General features: G+C 33.5%; 3 protein-coding genes across 4 annotated transcripts in view; 1 reads left to right on the top strand and 2 right to left on the bottom strand.

Moving 5' to 3' along the window:
* Window positions 1–3,682: 3,682 nt before the first annotated feature.
* On the bottom strand, window positions 3,683–5,560 carry LOC134721961 (histidine-rich glycoprotein-like). Its single transcript, XM_063585302.1, has 2 exons — window positions 5,467–5,560; window positions 3,683–4,924 (listed from the first exon to the last, which is right to left on the bottom strand). Exon 2 carries the CDS (start codon window positions 4,886–4,888, stop codon window positions 3,884–3,886), a length of 1,005 nt encoding a protein of 334 aa, XP_063441372.1. The 5' UTR covers window positions 4,889–4,924; window positions 5,467–5,560; the 3' UTR covers window positions 3,683–3,883.
* A 995-nt stretch (window positions 5,561–6,555) lies between these two features.
* On the bottom strand, window positions 6,556–8,433 carry LOC134721960 (histidine-rich glycoprotein-like). The gene is made up of 2 exons (XM_063585301.1): window positions 8,340–8,433; window positions 6,556–7,797 (listed from the first exon to the last, which is right to left on the bottom strand). The coding sequence occupies exon 2, from the start codon at window positions 7,759–7,761 to the stop codon at window positions 6,757–6,759; it is 1,005 nt and encodes a 334-aa protein (XP_063441371.1). The 5' UTR covers window positions 7,762–7,797; window positions 8,340–8,433; the 3' UTR covers window positions 6,556–6,756.
* Window positions 8,434–10,096: 1,663 nt separating this feature from the next.
* The window catches only part of LOC134721959 (serine/threonine-protein kinase Chk1-like), a 42,946-nt gene continuing 31,221 nt past the window's right edge, over window positions 10,097–21,821 (top strand). For both annotated transcript variants that reach the window (XM_063585300.1, XM_063585299.1), the window contains exons 1-6: window positions 10,097–10,265; window positions 13,597–13,693; window positions 14,597–14,696; window positions 16,414–16,537; window positions 20,400–20,464; window positions 21,138–21,207. In XM_063585300.1, coding sequence (XP_063441370.1) covers window positions 13,623–13,693; window positions 14,597–14,696; window positions 16,414–16,537; window positions 20,400–20,464; window positions 21,138–21,207 — 430 coding nt within the window. In that variant the 5' untranslated portion in view covers window positions 10,097–10,265; window positions 13,597–13,622. The remainder of the gene's footprint in view (window positions 10,266–13,596; window positions 13,694–14,596; window positions 14,697–16,413; window positions 16,538–20,399; window positions 20,465–21,137; window positions 21,208–21,821) is intronic.

Here is a 21,821-nt window from a genome sequence, read left to right as displayed (position 1 = left end):
TGCATTTTACCCCTATGTTCTATTTTTAGCCGTGGCGGCCATCTTGGTTGAATGGCCAGGTCATCGGACACATTTTTCAAACTAGATACCCCAAAGATGATTGTGGCCTAGTAGTTTCAGTGGAGATTTGGTAAAAGATTACTTAGATTTATGAAAAATGGTTAAAGATTGACTATAAAGGGCAATAACTCCTAAAGGGGTCAACTGACCATTTTGGTCATGTTGACTTATTTGTAAATCTTACTTTGCTGAACATTATTGCTGTTTACAATTTATCTCTATCTATAATAATATTCAAGATAATAACCAAAAACAGCAAAATTTCCTCAAAAATACCAATTCAGGGGCAGCAACCCAACAACCGATTGACCGATTCATCTGAAAATTTCAGGGCAGATAGATCTTGACCTGATTAACATTTTTATCCCATGTCAGATTTCCTCAAAATGCTTTGGATTTTGAGTTATAAGCCAAAAACTGCATTTTACCCCTATGTTCTATTTTTAGCGGTGGCGGCCATCTTGGTTGGTTGACCAGGTCACGCCACACATTTTTTAAACTAGATACGCCAAAGATGATTGTGGCCAAGTTTGGATTAATTTGGCCAAGTAGTTTCAGAGGAGAAGATTTTTGTAAAAGATTACTTTAATTTACGAAAAATGGTTAAAAATTTACTATAAAGGGCAATAACTCCTAAACGGATCAACTGACCATTTTGGTCATGTTGACTTATTTGTAGATCTTACTTTGCTGAACATTATTGCTGTTTACAGTTTATCTCTATCTATAATAATATTCAAGATAATAACCAAAAACAGCAAAATTTCCTCAAAATTACCAATTCAGGGGCAGCAACCCAACAACCGATTGACCGATTCATCTGAAAATTTCAGGGCAGATAGTTCTTGACCTGATAAACATTTTTATCCCATGTCAGATTTCCTCAAAATGCTTTGGTTTTTGAGTTATAAGCCAAAAACTGCATTTTACCCCTATGTTCTATTTTTAGCGGTGGCGGCCATCTTGGTTGGTTGACCAGGTCACGCCACACATTTTTTAAACTAGATACCCCAAAGATGATTGTGGCCAAGTTTGGATTAATTTGGCCAAGTAGTTTCAGAGGAGAAGATTTTTGTAAAAGATTACTTTAATTTACGAAAAATGGTTAAAAATTGACTATAAAGGGCAATAACTCCTAAACGGGTCAACTGACCATTTTGGTCATGTTGACTTATTTGTAGATCTTACTTTGCTGAACATTATTGCTGTTTACAGTTTATCTCTATCTATAATAATATTCAAGATAATAACCAAAAACAGAAAAATTTCCTCAAAATTACCAATTCAGGGGCAGCAACCCAACAACCGATTGACCGATTCATCTGAAAATTTCAGGGCAGATAGTTCTTGACCTGATAAACATTTTTATCCCATGTCAGATTTCCTCAAAATGCTTTGGTTTTTGAGTTATAAGCCAAAAACTGCATTTTACCCCTATGTTCTATTTTTAGCGGTGGCGGCCATCTTGGTTGGTTGACCAGGTCACGCCACACATTTTTTAAACTAGATACCCCAAAGATGATTGTGGCCAAGTTTGGATTAATTTGGCCAAGTAGTTTCAGAGGAGAAGATTTTTGTAAAAGATTACTTTAATTTACGAAAAATGGTTAAAAATTGACTATAAAGGGCAATAACTCCTAAACGGGTCAACTGACCATTTTGGTCATGTTGACTTATTTGTAGATCTTACTTTGCTGAACATTATTGCTGTTTACAGTTTATCTCTATCTATAATAATATTCAAGATAATAACCAAAAACAGCAAAATTTCCTCAAAATTACCAATTCAGGGGCAGCAACCCAACAACCGATTGACCGATTCATCTGAAAATTTTAGGGCAGATAGATCTTGACCTGATAAACATTTTTATCCCATGTCAGATTTCCTCAAAATGCTTTGGATTTTGAGTTATAAGCCAAAAACTGCATTTTACCCCTTTGTTCTATTTTTAGCCGTGGCGGCCATCTTGGTTGGTTGACCAGGTCACGCCACACATTTTTTAAACTAGATACCCCAAAGATGATTGTGGCCAAGTTTGGATTAATTTGGCCAAGTAGTTTCAGAGGAGAAGATTTTTGTAAAAGATTACTTTAATTAACGAAAAATGGTTAAAAATTGACTATAAAGGGCAATAACTCCTAAACGGGTCAACTGACCATTTTGGTCATGTTGACTTATTTGTAGATCTTACTTTGCTGAACATTATTGCTGTTTACAGTTTATCTCTTACTATAATAATATTCAAGATAATAACCAAAAACAGCAAAATTTCTTCAAAATTACCAATTCAGGGGCAGCAACCCAACAACCGATTGACCGATTCATCTGAAAATTTCAGGGCAGATAGATCTTGACCTGATAAAAACATTTTTACCCCATGTCAGATTTGCTCTAAATGCTTTGGTTTTTGAGTTATAAGCCAAAAACTGCATTTTACCCCTATGTTCTATTTTTAGCCGTGGCGGCCATCTTGGTTGATTGACCGGGTCACGCCACACATTTTTTAAACTAGATACCCCAATGATGATTGTGGCCAAGTTTGGTTTGATTTGGCCCAGTAGTTTCAGAGGAGAAGATTTTTGTAAAAGTTAACGACGACGGACGACGACGGACGACGGACGCCAAGTGATGAGAAAAGCTCACTTGGCCCTTCGGACCAGGTGAGCTAAAAAGACTTCATTGAAAGATCCGTTCGATAAATTGATGTGCACCACCTGTACATATGACAGTCACATTTAACAATAGTGGGAAATCATTTACCCATTTGACGTACAAGTCCTTATAAATTTCCTCAAAACTGTCTCGCCTTGACAGAGTCAAAAAGCGAGACATAGGTATGCTGTTTCCGGCGTCGGCGACGGCGACGGCGTCAACAATGTATTAGTTTGTGATTAGGTCTAGTTTATGGTGAACCACATGTTATAGGGCAACCATATTTGGTAAGCAGTTATATAAGCATTGGCACATCTCATTTCCATGGAGATTATTAGGACCTGCCCCCTCAGTCATGATCTATTGACTTCGAAACTTTTGCTTATTTTACATGTATTAGTTTATGATTAGGCCAGTTTTTGGGGAACAACAAGTGGTAGGTCAATGATATTTGGTATGCAGTTGTATAAGCATTGGTATATCTCATTTCCATGGAGATAATTTGGCTACGCCCCTTAGTCATGGTCTATTTACTTTGAAACTTATCTTAGTTTACAGGATGATGTATTAGTTTGTGATTAGATCAGTTTAAGATGAACTGCTAATGTTTAGTCAATGATATTTGGTATGCAAAATGTGTTTGCTTTTGCAAGTATTGTTTCCATGGAGATCATAATATATCCCCACCCCCTCTTCGTGGTTCATTGACTTTGAAACTTTTACACAGTAATGTTTACAAGTTAATGTTTCTAATTAGGTTTGGGAACGACTTATAATAAGTCAATGGTATTTGGTATGCAGTTGTATTAGCACAGGCTCGTCTCATTTACATGGAAATTGTTTAGCCATGTAACTCAGTCATGGTTCATTAACTTTGAATATTTTCATAACTTGATGGTAAGATGTTAAAGTATTGCTATTTTGATTTCAACATTTGCATAATAAAAATAACAAAAGAAAGGCGAGACATATCTCTGTGATATCAGTTTATTTTACATAATTTTCAGTATAGATTGTGTTTCATTCGTGTCCTCTGTTTGTTGTCTGTTATTTTCATTATTTGCATCTTTTGGTAGTATATTTTCTTCATTTAATTTCCCCTGTTAGTTTATTGTCCTTCCAATCATTTGCCTCTGTTGGTCGTGTTTCCATTGTATTACTTTCCTCTTTTTATTGGTTTTCCTTTCCACTATTTACATCTGTTGGTGGTGTTTCCATGATATCATTTTCCTTTTGTATTTCCTTTAAATATGCTATCTTCACATCATCTTTCTCTTTTGGGTGTACTGCTTTTACATGGATTGAATGTGCTTCTTTTACATTATGCTCCTTCTTTGGATGTGCTGTTTCCACATGGTGTGAATGTGCTTCTTTTATATCATGCTTCTCCTTTGGGTGCGCTGCTTTAACATAATGTGAATGTGCTTCTTTTATATCGTGCTTCTCCTTTGGGTGCGCTGCTTTAACATGGTGTGAATGTGCTTCTTTATCATCATGTTTCTTCTTTGGATGTACTGCTTTAACATGGTGTGAATGTGTTTCTTTTATATCGTGCTTCTCCTTTGGGTGCGCTGCTTTAACATGGTGTGAATGTGCTTCTTTTATATCGTGCTTCTCCTTTGGATGTGCTACTTTTACATCGTGTGGATGTGCTTCTTTATGTTTCTCTTTTGTATCCAGCGCTTTTACATCGTGTACATCTTTTGCTTGTGATTTCTTTAAATTGTGTATTTCCATAAGATGTGTCTCTATGTCATCATCATTGAGTGTCGTTTTTGGATGCGTCTTCTTAGCATGGTGTTTCTCCTTTAGAAGTGCCTCCTTTGTATGCATTTTTTCTTTTGAATGTGTAGCTTTTTCATTTTTCGTCTCTTCAGAATGTGTTTTTTTGTGGGTATCTCTTGGGGTTTCTTTCTCTTCGTTTTCTTCTTCTTCTTTCTCCAACTGAAAAGCTTCCTTTCTCGAAACATGGGAATCAGTTGAAAGATGTTTTAGTTTAGCTGGCACCTTTTGAACGTTTGGATGGTATATCGGTGAATGTTTCTTTTTTGGCGTATATTTCTCTTTGTTATATGTGTTAGTATTTCCCGGCTTATGATTGACATTAATCTTTTTTGACGCATGCGGGCCGTCCAGAGGACCTTCTGAATTTGTAGAAGAAAATTCCTTCTCCATATCGTTGATTTTTTCAATTTTGTGTCTTCCACTTATCTGCAAAAAATAGTCAACTGTTCAAACTCTAAATAAAGACAATAATTCAAATCGGGGTTCTTTGTACCCCGTTTACGATAGGAAGGAACCATTAGTGTTTTTCGATATGTGGCGTCTGTAAATTATGCTGTGTCATATCGCGATCGCATTATGCGTGAAATCAGTATGTTATTGGGTTAGAGTTTTGGTTTACAGTAGTTAACCTAGAATTCAATATGAGGCGACCTTTCTGACATATGCTAAATACCATACGATGACCTATGACTACTTTGTCATTTGGTCGCTGGTAGAGAGTTGTACAAATATTTGGTGCCATTTGCCCATGCGATATGCACAATATTTGTTATAGACATGGCCTTAGTTTTTTTGTGTAAAAGGTACCCCCTAAAAAATGAAAATGCAACGAAACTAGCTGCAGGCTGACTGAAGTATCGCAAGAAACAACAAATTCATTGGATAAGTTATAACTTATATAAATGTGAAACGAGGAGTTGCACAGAAATTAAAGTATATATATACGAAGCATTGAACTTTTAACTCACCTTTGACTTGTCTTTTGTGCTGTACAGTAGTGATTTCAAATTATGTCACAGAAACACAACGTCACACATTTATTTTGCGTAACTTACGTTGTCGTGATGAGAAAAGCTCACTTGGCCCTTCGGACCAGGTGAGCTAAAAAGACTTCATTGAAAGATCCGTTCGATAAATTGATGTGCACCACCTGTACATATGACAGTCACATTTAACAATAGTGGGAAATCATTTACCCATTTGACGTACAAGTCCTTATAAATTTCCTCAAAACTGTCTCGCCTTGACAGAGTCAAAAAGCGAGACATAGGTATGCTGTTTCCGGCGTCGGCGACGGCGACGGCGTCAACAATGTATTAGTTTGTGATTAGGTCTAGTTTATGGTGAACCACATGTTATAGGGCAACCATATTTGGTAAGCAGTTATATAAGCATTGGCACATCTCATTTCCATGGAGATTATTAGGACCTGCCCCCTCAGTCATGATCTATTGACTTCGAAACTTTTGCTTATTTTACATGTATTAGTTTATGATTAGGCCAGTTTTTGGGGAACAACAAGTGGTAGGTCAATGATATTTGGTATGCAGTTGTATAAGCATTGGTATATCTCATTTCCATGGAGATAATTTGGCTACGCCCCTTAGTCATGGTCTATTTACTTTGAAACTTATCTTAGTTTACAGGATGATGTATTAGTTTGTGATTAGATCAGTTTAAGATGAACTGCTAATGTTTAGTCAATGATATTTGGTATGCAAAATGTGTTTGCTTTTGCAAGTATTGTTTCCATGGAGATCATAATATATCCCCACCCCCTCTTCGTGGTTCATTGACTTTGAAACTTTTACACAGTAATGTTTACAAGTTAATGTTTCTAATTAGGTTTGGGAACGACTTATAATAAGTCAATGGTATTTGGTATGCAGTTGTATTAGCACAGGCTCGTCTCATTTACATGGAAATTGTTTAGCCATGTAACTCAGTCATGGTTCATTAACTTTGAATATTTTCATAACTTGATGGTAAGATGTTAAAGTATTGCTATTTTGATTTCAACATTTGCATAATAAAAATAACAAAAGAAAGGCGAGACATATCTCTGTGATATCAGTTTATTTTACATAATTTTCAGTATAGATTGTGTTTCATTCGTGTCCTCTGTTTGTTGTCTGTTATTTTCATTATTTGCATCTTTTGGTAGTATATTTTCTTCATTTAATTTCCCCTGTTAGTTTATTGTCCTTCCAATCATTTGCCTCTGTTGGTCGTGTTTCCATTGTATTACTTTCCTCTTTTTATTGGTTTTCCTTTCCACTATTTACATCTGTTGGTGGTGTTTCCATGATATCATTTTCCTTTTGTATTTCCTTTAAATATGCTATCTTCACATCATCTTTCTCTTTTGGGTGTACTGCTTTTACATGGATTGAATGTGCTTCTTTTACATTATGCTCCTTCTTTGGATGTGCTGTTTCCACATGGTGTGAATGTGCTTCTTTTATATCATGCTTCTCCTTTGGGTGCGCTGCTTTAACATAATGTGAATGTGCTTCTTTTATATCGTGCTTCTCCTTTGGGTGCGCTGCTTTAACATGGTGTGAATGTGCTTCTTTATCATCATGTTTCTTCTTTGGATGTACTGCTTTAACATGGTGTGAATGTGTTTCTTTTATATCGTGCTTCTCCTTTGGGTGCGCTGCTTTAACATGGTGTGAATGTGCTTCTTTTATATCGTGCTTCTCCTTTGGATGTGCTACTTTTACATCGTGTGGATGTGCTTCTTTATGTTTCTCTTTTGTATCCAGCGCTTTTACATCGTGTACATCTTTTGCTTGTGATTTCTTTAAATTGTGTATTTCCATAAGATGTGTCTCTATTTCATCATCATTGAGTGTCGTTTTTGGATGCGTCTTCTTAGCATGGTGTTTCTCCTTTAGAAGTGCCTCCTTTGTATGCATTTTTTCTTTTGAATGTGTAGCTTTTTCATTTTTCGTCTCTTCAGAATGTGTTTTTTTGTGGGTATCTCTTGGGGTTTCTTTCTCTTCGTTTTCTTCTTCTTCTTTCTCCAACTGAAAAGCTTCCTTTCTCGAAACATGGGAATCAGTTGAAAGATGTTTTAGTTTAGCTGGCACCTTTTGAACGTTTGGATGGTATATCGGTGAATGTTTCTTTTTTGGCGTATATTTCTCTTTGTTATATGTGTTAGTATTTCCCGGCTTATGATTGACATTAATCTTTTTTGACGCATGCGGGCCGTCCAGAGGACCTTCTGAATTTGTAGAAGAAAATTCCTTCTCCATATCGTTGATTTTTTCAATTTTGTGTCTTCCACTTATCTGCAAAAAATAGTCAACTGTTCAAACTCTAAATAAAGACAATAATTCAAATCGGGGTTCTTTGTACCCCGTTTACGATAGGAAGGAACCATTAGTGTTTTTCGATATGTGGCGTCTGTAAATTATGCTGTGTCATATCGCGATCGCATTATGCGTGAAATCAGTATGTTATTGGGTTAGAGTTTTGGTTTACAGTAGTTAACCTAGAATTCAATATGAGGCGACCTTTCTGACATATGCTAAATACCATACGATGACCTATGACTACTTTGTCATTTGGTCGCTGGTAGAGAGTTGTACAAATATTTGGTGCCATTTGCCCATGCGATATGCACAATATTTGTTATAGACATGGCCTTAGTTTTTTTGTGTAAAAGGTACCCCCTAAAAAATGAAAATGCAACGAAACTAGCTGCAGGCTGACTGAAGTATCGCAAGAAACAACAAATTCATTGGATAAGTTATAACTTATATAAATGTGAAACGAGGAGTTGCACAGAAATTAAAGTATATATATACGAAGCATTGAACTTTTAACTCACCTTTGACTTGTCTTTTGTGCTGTACAGTAGTGATTTCAAATTATGTCACAGAAACACAACGTCACACATTTATTTTGCGTAACTTACGTTGTCGTATTCCCGAAAAACCATTCACCTTGTAGACAGTCACACCAACAGCGATTGATGCATGCGTATCAAAAAGTAGCAAATATTACCAGGAAATAAAATACTTGAGTAGAAAAAATATATCAATGCTGTGTTAAGTGGCATACCATGCAAAATTGACGGATATTATAGTTGGCTACTATTAAAAACAAACGGCTTTCCAAGTTATGCAAAAAAATGTCTTGTTAGTTATTGGGCTTACATGAAACTCCTGCACGTTTCTTACTGATGCAAGAGCAAGAGATTAAAGACTTACAAAACTTCCCTATAATCAAAAACAATTTTTTGGAAAGAATTCAAATATTCATGAAACTGAGAATCGAATAAGATAAACATTATCCAACTTAGTGAATTTCAGATGTGAAGCGCGATGATTTGTTATTGATGGCGCATTCTGTTACAAAATGTTGAGCGTTCTACATTAAACCGTTGTTTTTCTCGTTTGAAAGGTTTTACACTAGTATGTTTAGGGCCCTTTACGTATAGCTTGCTGTTCGGTGTGAGCGAAATTCTAGTCAAATCGGCACCTGGTTAAATCGGCACCTGATCTAGTCAATTCGGCACCCATGTTAAATATGTTAAAAATAATGTACATTTTAAGCAAAAAGATTAACATAAGGAAGGGGTTGTCTAGAAATGTTTCAGTATTTAAGCAAAACGAGTTGAATAAGGAAGGGGTTGTCAAGAAATATGTTGTTTAACCTTTCCTAAAAAAAAACCTTAATTAATTTGCTAGTTATCTTTTATGAAAGTTTGAATATTTGAAAGGGACTCATAGTTTTCCATTTGATTGCTTCTAATTGACAAACAAAAATGAATAAAATATCAATATAAACTACCTGCATACCATGTATACTGTTGAGTTAAAACAACTAACACATTTACTATGTACAGTAACACATGTACATGTACCTGATAACAGTTATTTATTAATTGAAAAGACAACTTATCAAAACATCAGTCAAAGAAAGGAAGGAAACTTTATATACTTAACTTATCAGAGTATTGTAATTGCTAGATGCTTTTTAACGTTGTAATGCAGTATACCCCCCCCCCCCCCCCCCAAAAAAAAATAAATAAATAAATAATAAAAAAATATAAATTTATACATTTTTAGAATACATGTAATTTATAATTTATTGCCTGTACCAAGTCAGAAATATGACAGTTCTTGTCCATTCGTTTTTGATGCGTTTTGTTATTTGATTTTGCCATGTGATTATCATTATGGACTTTCCGAATTGATTTTCTTCTAAGTTCAGTATTTTTGTGATTTTACTTTTTATAAAAATATATTATATCTATTATTGGATGCCGAATTGACTTTAAATGGGTGTCAATTTTACTAGATGCCGATTTAACCAGGTGCCGATTTGATTTTTACTATGGTGCCGATTTGACTTTTATTATGGGTGCCGATTTGACCAGGTGCCGATTTGACGTGTTGAAGGCCGTACCGCAGGGGCGGATCCAGCCATTTTAAAAAAGGGGGGTTCTCAACCCAGGACAAAGGGAGGGTCCAACAGCCTCCCCCTGGATCCACCAATGACTTAAGTTTGTTATTTAATCAACTGTCATCATTTCGTATAAGCCTTCCCTGCACTCTTCGATCTGCTTATTATTTCGGTTTTCACATTACCCTCCTTTAACCGGAAAAGAATCAAAATCTAGATACGACTCCAAAATTAGAATCCATATCGGCGGTAAAAACAAAAACAGAAAAATGTGACCTGAAGAATGTGCTATGTAATCTAATTCTAAGCGATTCTAATACATCTGAGACCTTATGTTTTACTTATGGTAAGATAAAACCATTCCTGAATTTGTTGAATGAGTGCAATCATATCAGTAAAATTAGGAGATAACTGTATTGTAATTTAGCTCCAATTGGGCATCAATTGAATGGTATCAGGTCCGTTCGCGCCCAATATACTTTCGCACCCTACACGTTCGCACCTCGCATGTTCGCACCCAAGGTCCGTTCGCACTCTACACGTTCGCGCCCAATTTTAATTCAAATTCCAGTTGAATAATTGGAAAATCGTGATTGTTGTTTTTAAATGCTTTGATGTAAATACTGAATGTATTTATAGCTTGGTATGAGTAAATGATTGAATATTTTAAATGAAAAACACAAAAGAAAATTGTTTTTAACAGCTTGGTCCCTTTGATCTGAAACAATGACATAATAAAATATGCAATACACTATTAATATATAAACCAAAACATGATAAAATTTATTCAACGCACAAAAACAAAAGTAGTCTGACAGAATCTCACTTCATTTTGAAACAAGTCAATGAAACAAAGTCATAGGCAATACACTAAACAAAACATGATTAAGTGTTATTCAATACAAAATAAAACGTTGACAGAATCCCACTTTAATTAGAAAGGAATATTATTTTTTTAACAATACACTCTCAAAAACATGATTAAGATTTATTCAACACATAAAAAATGCTGTCTCGCTTTATTTTGAGACAATGGAATCAATTATACTTTTAAGAATACCTACTTGCCAAAACTTGATATCAAAGTTATTAAACACAAAACCAATTAAAATTGGGCGCGAACATGTAGGGTGCGAACGGACTTTGGGTGTGAACATGTGGGGTGCGAAAGTGAAAGGGAGCGAACATGAGAGGGTGCGAACGTGAATGGGCACGAACGAACCCGGATTCCAATTGAATTGGGGAGTTGATGGTCGCACGAGACAGTAAACGGGTATTTGCGACCATCAAATCGCAAATTGATGCCGTCGGAGCTTAAAATACAATATTGTTATCTCCATTCTAATGAAACTGACAGAAAACAACGTTAAAACATGTATTTAAAATCTGTCATATGCCGTCTGTGCTTGCGCGTACTTCCCATAACCATGATAACATCAATTGTCAATTGATGCCATGTAAAAAAGTGACGTTATCCAATCAAAATGAACGTTACCAGTGTTTTCCATTCAGCATTTAAGCCTGGTGTGCTGACTACCTTCTTTTCAAAGCCGACCACCTTTCCATTTTAGGAGGTGGTCAGCTTTTTTTTCAGATTCCTGATTTTTTTCGGTTCCGCACTGTAAAAATTTAAATACTTATCGCGCCTCACAGTTTGTTTTCATTGACAAAAATGGTTGATCGTCAAATTCCAATGTTTCCTTTTATCAATAGGGGGAATGGAAAGGCAGATGACGATGGTGATTAGGAAAATTCTAAGCCATATAAGTCAACTAAAACGGATAGTTGAATTGAAATTGAAAAAAAAAGTATCAAAACAACAGGAAAGGCACACAGGCAATCGGGAAGATAATCAGGATGGGAACAATCCCTAAATGAGGGATATCCCTTAAATGAGGATCTGCCCATCAGGCAAGGGGTCATATTACTGTTGAAAAAAAAAAAAGAAGAACTTAAATTTATTAGCTTAAACATGTTAAAGGGGGGAAATCGTTTTATTTGGTACAACTTTTCTAAAAGAGTGTCCATAATGACAAAAAGGCCAGAAACAAATATGTCCTCATGTGTTTCTCTTTAAATGTACCCTATATAAAAGGGATTGTCGTTACATGGAGAGGTTACCCCTCATCTGTTTCTCTTTAAATGTACCCCTCATAAAAGGGATAGTCATTACATTGAGAGATTACCTCATTTGAGGGGTGGTGATAAATATGAACAGGACTTTAATTGGATAATCGTCACAGAAGGATATTACTGTTCTCTGTGCCAAAATACAGCACTAAAGCGAGGATCAGGACAGAAACTTGGTTTGATAGGCCATGCATTAGCAGACTTCGTAGGAGGAGGGAGTCCTGCAAAAGCCATTATGATCTGCTATCCAAGATGCACAAAACTAATTTGTCAAATCATTTAATGAAAGGCTAGCAGTGATAGCAGAAGAATGGTTCAATTCCATTAAATATGAATACAATACTTATCTTTCTATTTGTGACCCCAACCCACAGTAAAACTGAAAAAAATAAACCCGGTTGAAAATGTTAAAAAAAATCACCTGGTTGCAAGTGTTTTTTTTTCAAAACACCCACCTTACCTTAGTGAAAAAGGAGAACACTGGTTACAAAAGTTGTTGCATTAGAATACATGGTATTGCATAAATAAAATCAACTAACCATAAGAACAACCACTAACGAGTAACATGACCAACAGGCAACAATGCAACATATCACCAATAAAAGTCCGAGATTATTCTGACATCCAACAGCTATTTTGCCAGACCAGCTAGGGCCGTGGGGTGTCAGAGCTTGTCCCATATTAAAAAGTGGATTATTTGTCTGTCCAAAAATGGCAAAATCAATGTCCTGCTTCGTTGATTCTGGTGTCGACTTGCGGTCTTGAAATTATATAAATGGGTATCAATTTGTTAATTTTCCATTTACCTCTTTCATTTATGAAAGTTTCATCTTACTGCCACTCTTCATTTTACTCATATATTTAAGACAGTTTTCACAGTGACCCATCGATTCAGACATTTTTACTTTTATTTTCATTGAGACTGAAGTTTGCAAAAATTTATGCTTATTTCATTATTCTTATCTATTTCTTCACCTCCTTTTAGGATATCGGTATTAAACATTTAGTAACCAACCATGATAACAATCAGAAGCACTCAGACATAAAGTTTACCTTACTTGCATTGTAAATGAACGAGACGTTAAATATGAATTAATATTGACCTAGGGTCATACATGTATGCATAAATCAACTCCCAGGGTCCATTGGGCCTCCTTTTTCTTTCATCACACAACAATCTTTCAATATGGAAGTTAAAATGCTGGAATTGATGGGTCACTGAAAACTGTCTAAAAACAACCTCTGATAGAAAAACTTACAATTCTAGTCAATTAACAATGATTAAGATTGCAGTCAAGTGCACTACAGGTTTAAAGATACTGAGATGAGTTTAAAGAAATGGAAAAAAGACTTTTAGTTGGACTGCGGCCTGGACATCAGGACCGCCACTATAAATCTGTATGTGGTCAGAACTGATAGGGTTGTCAGGTTTTAAGAACACTAGTTTCTGTGATTGGCTTACTATTAGTATTACACTTTGTTATGTTTGTTGTATGTATTTTATTATATGTAATACAACAAATACATGTAAATGTTTTACTTTGTAGACATAGACCAGTAATGTCATGATCCAATGACAGCAGTAACAGCATTTGTAGAAGGTTGGGACTTTGTCCAGACACTTGGAGAGGGAGCTTATGGGGAGTACGTACAGAACAAACTTGTTGATGTTATATCTTTCCAAAAGTAAAACCACAGTGCACACACAAATTGATAAACCCAATGTTCTCTTGTATGCATATTTATTTCAAAGATTAGATACTATTCAATTAGTCTTTTCATTTTATTAATTTTGTGACTTTCTTATACCTCTTTAACTTTTGTAATGCATAAAAATTTCACATCTACATGTCACATCACATGTCACATCTACATGTATTCCCTATCATCAAATATTGTCTGCTCTATTGTCGGGTTGTTGTTGCTTTGACACATTCCCCATTTCCTTTCTCAATTTTATGTACCACAGTTAACATTTATACACTGAAAAAGTCAGTTTCTTTTGTGACTTTTATTATAATTAGCATCAAAGGTTTATAAAAAGTTGTTTGAATGTGAACTCCTTCTTTTTCTTCTTTTTTCCTCTTTACAATCTACAAGTAGTTGGAGTACACCAAGCTTTACTACATGTATAAAGGTTGGTTAATAATAAAATGAATAGGGTAATAAAACATAATTACATATGTACTGCTAAGTTACCACAAAAATTAACTTAATTATGTAGATATGTACATTAAAATCTGGTTCTCAGTTGAAAAGTTTTCGATACTTTTTACAGGGCATGAATGCCTTAGAGAAGAAATTTTACATTATTTAAATTAAGTACCAAAAGAAAAGAAAAAACAATTATTATCAAAAACCTTGCATTGGACTCTCCATTTTTAAAAGTGGCTTATCTTTTACAATATCCTTAAAGTACAAAATGCTCACTTCTAACTTGGTCCAAAATGACCTGTTTGTCATAGCTTGACTTTTATGCACTGGCTATTAATCATGTTAATTGTTATTTAGTGTGATCATGATATATACATGTATTTGTAATTTCAGAGTAAAACTTGCAGTAAATACTGACACTCAGGAAGCTGTAGCTGTGAAAATCATTAATCTAGAGAAAACAGCGTCAGCAGCAGAAAATGTCAGGAAAGAGGTTATAAGACTTTGATAATATATTGTATAAGAATATCAATATGCAAATTGGGTTAATTTTCTAAAAAAAAAGTTTTTTTTATTGGTTATTATCTTGAATATTATTTTAGATAGATATAAACTGTAAAACGGCAATAATGTTCAGCAAAGTAAGATTTACAAATAAGTCAACATGACCAAAATGGTCAGTTGACCCCTTTAGAAGTTATTGCCCTTTAAAGTCAATTTTTAACCATTTTTCGTAAATCTTAGTTATCTTTTACAAAAATCCTCTCCTCTGAAACTGCTGGGCCAAATTAATCCAAACTTGGCCAGAATCATCTTTGGGGTATCTAGTTTAAAAAATGTGTGGCGTGACCGGCCAAACCAACCAAGATGCCCGCCATGGCTAAAAATAGAACATAGGGGTGAAATGCAGCTTTTGGCTCATAAACCAAAGCATTTAGAGCAAATCTGACAGGGGGAAAATTGTTTATCAGGTCAAGATCTATCAGCCCATAAATTTTCAGATGAATCAGAGAACCGGTTGTTGGGTTGCTGTCCCTGAATTGGTAATTTTAAGGAAATTTTGCTGTTTTTGGTTAATATCTTGAATATTATTATAGATAGAGATAAACTGGCAAAGTAAGATTTACAAATAAGTCAACATGTATGATGACCAAAATGGTCAATTGACCCCCTAAGGAGTTATTGTCCTTTATAGTCAATTTTAAACAATTTTCATAAAATTTGTTAATTTTTACTACCGGTAACACTTTCCACAGAAACTACTGGGCCAAGTTCATTATAGATAGTGATAATTGTAAGCAGCAAGAATGTGCAGTTAAGTAAGATGTACAAACATATCACCATCACCAAAACACAATTTTGTCATGAATCCATCTGCTTCCTTTTTTTAATATTCACATAGACCAAGGTGAGCGACACAGGCTCTTTAGAGCCTCTAGTATTTTAATTCTTTGGTGTTCATTTTTATACTTCATCTAAGAATTGAGTGCAATATTTTTTGAATTAACATGTAATGCTCACTTAGCAAGGATATTTCATTACTTTTACACATCATGCACATGTTTGTTTTTCTGTCATTCCAAAGAGCAAAAAAAAAATCATAATAGTGAAATAAGCTACATGTAAACTAACATTAAGAGTTTACAATTTATCGTGATGGACATACTTTTGTTGATTTTGTCCTTTTTACTACAGAAATTTCATGAAAATTGTAATTCTCTAGACATTTTTACTATCTATATTGTACTATGCATGTAAGTAATGATTTACTTTTTTGTGTAAGCAATTTTCAGTGAATAAATCCTGGACCTGTAAACATTTTACCCTTTCCAAACTATGGAATTCATGTGATAATGCAGAGTCCTTAAAAAGTGATCATGGTTATGGTTTGAAGATTTTGAACAATAAATTTTGCAAAGTAACGACACAATTTTGCTATTTTAAAATTGAAATAATATATATGACAGAAACATTTTTGCAAGGACCACCATGAAAAAGAAGATTTTGATAATTCTGATAATGATGAAGCGAATTGTAAGACTGACTTTGAATATGCCAAAAAAAAAAAAGTCCCACACATCAGACCATCTTAGAGTTACATTTTAATACCATCATGTGCTAGATGCTTACTTGAAATGAGAACTAACCTGGGTGTACTTGCTGTAGTCTGTATTTGAGGTATAAAATATATTTTGTATTGATATTCTTAGGTTTGTGTCCACAACATGTTGAATCATGAGAGAGTAATCAAGTACTATGGTTCACGTAAAGATAAAAAGATCCAGTATTTATTTCTTGAGTATGCTAGCGGTGGAGAATTATTTGATAGAATTGGTAAGTGAAGAACAAATGTGAATTGTTAAAGGGAAACTTCGCAAAAAAATCAAAAATTGATATTATGTTCATTTGGTATAAAAAATGCTCAAATTCATAGATATTAAAGTTTTATTCCGCTAGATAAGCGATCACCATCGATTTTAAATTTAGAGTATCATTTCTCTACCGTCAGCCATTTTGTCTTCTTTCCCGGTTAATAAAATCGATATGTCTATAAACCCAAAAGGAACAAAACTACAGTAACCGATGTAGTCGTAATTGCGTGTCGATATCTTGTCAATCGTACGGTTGTTTTATCCGACTTACTAATTTGATACGGAAAATATTCTTATTTTTTTTAAATTACCATGGTCTGTTGTTTTTAAACTGTTGATATTGGAATTAGGTAAAAAGTCAAAGTTGAAATCATAAATAAGTGTTCCGTGAAAATTGTTTTCGAAAATCTAATTTGTTCATAATTCTTTAAAGTAATAAACTTTTTTCAAATAACTTTTAATCTTCCCTCATCTGATCACCAGCATGGCTAAAGGTATTACTTTCAAAGGTATTGTGAGGGGTGTGAGGTGACACGTCCAGGTATTCAAGCGATTTCCTGTCGGGCTTGCAAGTTCATGCATCGTTTCACTTCTGCTTGTATTGATCAGTGTACACGGCTGATAACATTTAACTTTCCATTTTGAACTATCAGATGTATAATATACAACTCTGTGTTACTTGTCATTACCAAACTCATACGCTTGTTTATAAATAACATTTCTGGTGTAAAGAATATTATTCATAAAAATATAAATAATACCCAAAAAATCAGATTTGATGAAATTAAAATCTATTTAAATATTTTTTCCAAGGGTGAATTTGGGAAAATGTAATATATACTCATTGTCAATGGTGAAGGACAGATTGGAACATACCAGAAATATTGATTTAAAAAAATGTACGCACTTGCCGACGATTCGTTTATACGACTGGGTAGAAAGTTATGGAACTAAAGCGCAATTTAAAACATATACATGTACACATTAAACATAAGAAAAAAAGCCAACAGTATGTAATCATTGAATGTCGATAGACTATTGTATACCAGAAGAAGAAGAGAACCAATTTGATTTAAATACAGGTCGATGTATAACTTTTGCTTTAATTCATTGCAGTTATCACGGGAAATAGTAAAATCACAGATTTATATTTTAATAAGATTGTTCTCGAACAAAGGAAGGAATTCGTCATCACAATTGTTATATATGCCACTGGACGAACGCTAATTATCCCCAAGGGATGTAAATATTTTGCTGGGAAACTTTTGAATATCAAAGTTTCAAATTAATTTCGGGATTTATTTTCTTTCTTGGTATTCAATAACAGAAAAAAGAATAAATTACTTGTCCGCCAAATGTATACGTATATATATGCATGCAGTTTCAAATATCAATAACAAGCGGTCGATGTCGATAGTCCGTTTTCTAACTGTTCGGAGTTCGACATGTCACTTGTTCATTCTTGGAAGCCTTCATATTCCCTGTCCAACGATGGGAACTCTTTCTGATTGTATTGACTATAAATGCTTATATGGTAATTCTGTCGTTTATCTGTACAAGTGGTTGCATTTCCTCTCCTTTCCCAACACTGAAACAAACGAACGAAACGCTACTAGTCTGCTTTCTCTGGAGCTCATCCTCAAAGGCGCTTAAATTTACATGTATGTATACTAATAATGATTGTTTCAAGAACAACGATGTATGGACGAACTATTCTAAATTCGTCAATATCAGTTATGCATGACTAAGATATAAGTTTTATTACAACTACTGTATTACTTATTTGGATTAATGATGGCTATCATGTTCAACATTGCACAAATATTATCATAGAATTTAAAAAAAAAATCCTCAAAAAAAATAATGCCTTAGCTTAGATAATTGGTATTCTTTTCATAAAAAGTTCGTGTAAATGATTGTCAAATGAATTTAATTATGTAAGAATAAAATGTTAAAAAGAAACTAAAAAAAATCATGCATTTTATATGTTGTATTTTTTTTTCAATTAAAAACTTTAAAATTGCTATAGTTTTATTAGCATTTAAACACAGCCAGATTTGAATACAAGTTAAAAAAATTCAGGCAAAGTCAATGATATCAAACAGATTTGCAATGGTATATCAAATTGGGTAATATTGCATTTAGTTTTTATTAAAGATTAAAACTACTATTTTTTACTTCATTTACGCCAATTGCCGCTAAGAAAGTAATCAAAAATTGTTTCCTTTTATTTTTATGCACTTTTGGAATTATGAATCTGAATTTTATTTTCAATTTATTTACACAATTTAATTAGTGTATCTTTATTCTTATCGTGTATTAAATCTTAGTGTATTAAAATCGTGACAGCATACTCTTTCTATTCCTTTCTGTTTATCCTTTCCAAATAACAACATTTATACCTGTGTTTGCTTGAACTCACACCTGCGGCTAAATAGCTACAAGGTAAACAAATTGACCTCAAGCCGAGAAATATACAGTGACATTTACAAAATAATATACACATTTTGCTCACACTTTAGTTGCATTGAAATGATTATCAAAACAATAACGGTAAATAGAACTGAAATATTTTCAGTTCAATATCAGTAAAAATGTTCAATAGATATAGGAAGATGTGGTGTGAGTGCCAATGAGACAACTCTCCATCCAAATACAATTTAAAAATTAAACCATTATAGGTAAAAGTACGGCCTTCAACACGGAGCCTTGGCTCACACCGAACAACAAGCTATAAAGGGCCCCAAAATTACTAGTGTAAAACCATTCAAACGGGAAAACCAACGGTCTAATCTATATAAACAAAACGAGAAACGAGAAACACGTATATATTACGTAAACAAACGACAACTACTGTACATAATAAATATTTTATGAAAAAAATCTCAACAATAATTAATGAAATTTATTCGAAAACATTTACTTGAGATAATTTAATAGGAATTTAATTCATCATTACAGAACGGTATATGCATATTCATTTTTGTTTATTCATATATTGTGGTTAATGACTACGACCATTCGTCAGCTATGCGCTTTTAATTAGGTATATTGTCGATAAGATATAAGAGTTAAACAGATTTTATTTTTTCCCAGAATTCAATAAATCAGGCTAATACATCACGACCCACTCGAGAATTCAACCAAAAAAGTTACAAATACTTGATTATCTCCGTTGTTAGAAGGAATATAAATTTAAAACTTTGCAAATGTGTTTTTTATGTTAAGATGAACATAATTAGATGATAAGTAAAAAATCGCGGAATTTCCCTTTAAATAAAGGATTTGAATAGAAAGAGAAACAGGGGAAATATCAATAACAGCATTCAACTAATACAATATAAAAAAAATAAACTAGTGGTTATGATAGCATGTAACTCCACAGAAATGACTTTAGATACTTTGCTTTGTTTATTTGTTTGGAACATATGTTTTTAAAAGTTAAAAACATGGACAATTAATTACAGCAAGATCAACTTCAACTTTTTCTACTTTTAATTTTGACATGATTTTGACAAGGTTGCATAAAACTAAGATAACCTCAATAATATATTGTTTTCTTCTAATATATTTTGTTGTTTTGTTTTTAAAAAACCCAACACATTGTAGATTTGGTAGATATATGACTACTAAACATGCTAAATGTAGGAAATAGGCATCGTGACCTATATTTTTAAATCAAACAATATTATACATGTTATACACACATTTAACTGTTTTATAGGAAATGAAGACAGATCAATCATATGTATATAAAGAATGTGGCGGCATATGTATTTAACTTACAAACAGCAACATACATATCTTTCTATTTTTATTTATAGAGCCAGATGCAGGTATGCCACAGCTTGAAGCCAACAAATTCTTTAAACAGTTGCTAGCAGGAGTTGTAAGTTTTATAAGTGTCAAAATTAAAATAAAGAAATGTGGTATGATTGCTAATGAGACAAATACCCAACAAAGTTAAAATGAAGTGGATGTAGTCATTTATAGGCATCTGTATGGCCTGCAATAATAAGAAAACTCTTTACCTCATAGTTAGCTATAAATGCCCCTGACATGAAAAATTCTAAACAATTCAACTTAACTAAAAACCTGATTTATAACAATTTTTTTTATGAAAAACAAATATGACAGACATGAACTAACAACAACAACTAAACTACAGGCTCCTGACTTGGGACAGGTACATAAAGATTGTGGCGGCGTTATACATCTTTGTTAGGGCTTAAACATCCATCTAAACTTTGGCAGTGGTGTAACAGCACAACAGAAGAACAAATTATAAAATGTTAGTAGAAAAAGGATTAACTCATCAGGTTGAAACAGACAAATACATCAAACAAAGACGCAGACAAAAGTGACAGCTTATATATCTGCTGAGTTATACTGACTGTCTTTAATAGAGAAACTATATTGATAGAACATAAGTTTCTTTGAGAAAAATCACAACATTATATTGACAGGAAAAATATGTTAAATTACTTTAGTTTACCAATGAAGACCATAAGATAAATTTTGTTCTTCACAATAAAAGTGTGTTATCATTTTTCATGTTGTAGGAATATTTGCACACAAAAGGAGTGACTCACAGAGACCTTAAGCCTGAAAATTTACTTTTGGACGACTTTGGTAAGCTTGGATTGTTTCATTTTAGATATCATAAAAAACAGCTGTTATTGTGGATTCATTTATATTCCTGTGTCATGTGGGTACCAATTTTAGTAGATTGAGAAAAATCTTTATTTTTGTAGATATTTAAATTCAAAGTTTTGCCAAAGTCTGTATAAAACCCTATAGAACATTTGCGATTTGTTGAACATTTGAATAAGTGGTTCACCTGTTCCCACAAAATCTTCAAAAATTGGTATCCAATAAATAATAAAGAATCATAGTATGTTTATAAATGGATACATATAAATATACATGTATGGAAATAATTCATAAATTTTGAAATTGCTTTAGTTGTTGCAACATGTTCATTAAAATATGTTTTTGTCAGGTCAGGATTTCGACCAAACTTTGACAGAAGCTTATTTATGATCATAAGATTGTACTGTAAATAAAAAAATTATTGCGATGATTTTATTATAGCCAAAAATGCGACAGGGTTATAATTGCAATAATTCAAACTCACATTTTTGAAAATTTATATATGAAATAAACATGACTTTTTCTTAATATCTCAAAAATTAAAATCGCATTTTAGTCTAAAATGACAAAATGGCAATTATAAATGCATGCAA

Source organism: Mytilus trossulus, chromosome 6, assembly GCF_036588685.1.
Source record: "Mytilus trossulus isolate FHL-02 chromosome 6, PNRI_Mtr1.1.1.hap1, whole genome shotgun sequence".
NCBI classification, from domain to species: Eukaryota; Metazoa; Mollusca; class Bivalvia; order Mytilida; family Mytilidae; genus Mytilus; species Mytilus trossulus.
Note: the sequence above shows the minus strand (reverse complement) of the source record. Positions and strands in the feature narration are given on the sequence as shown.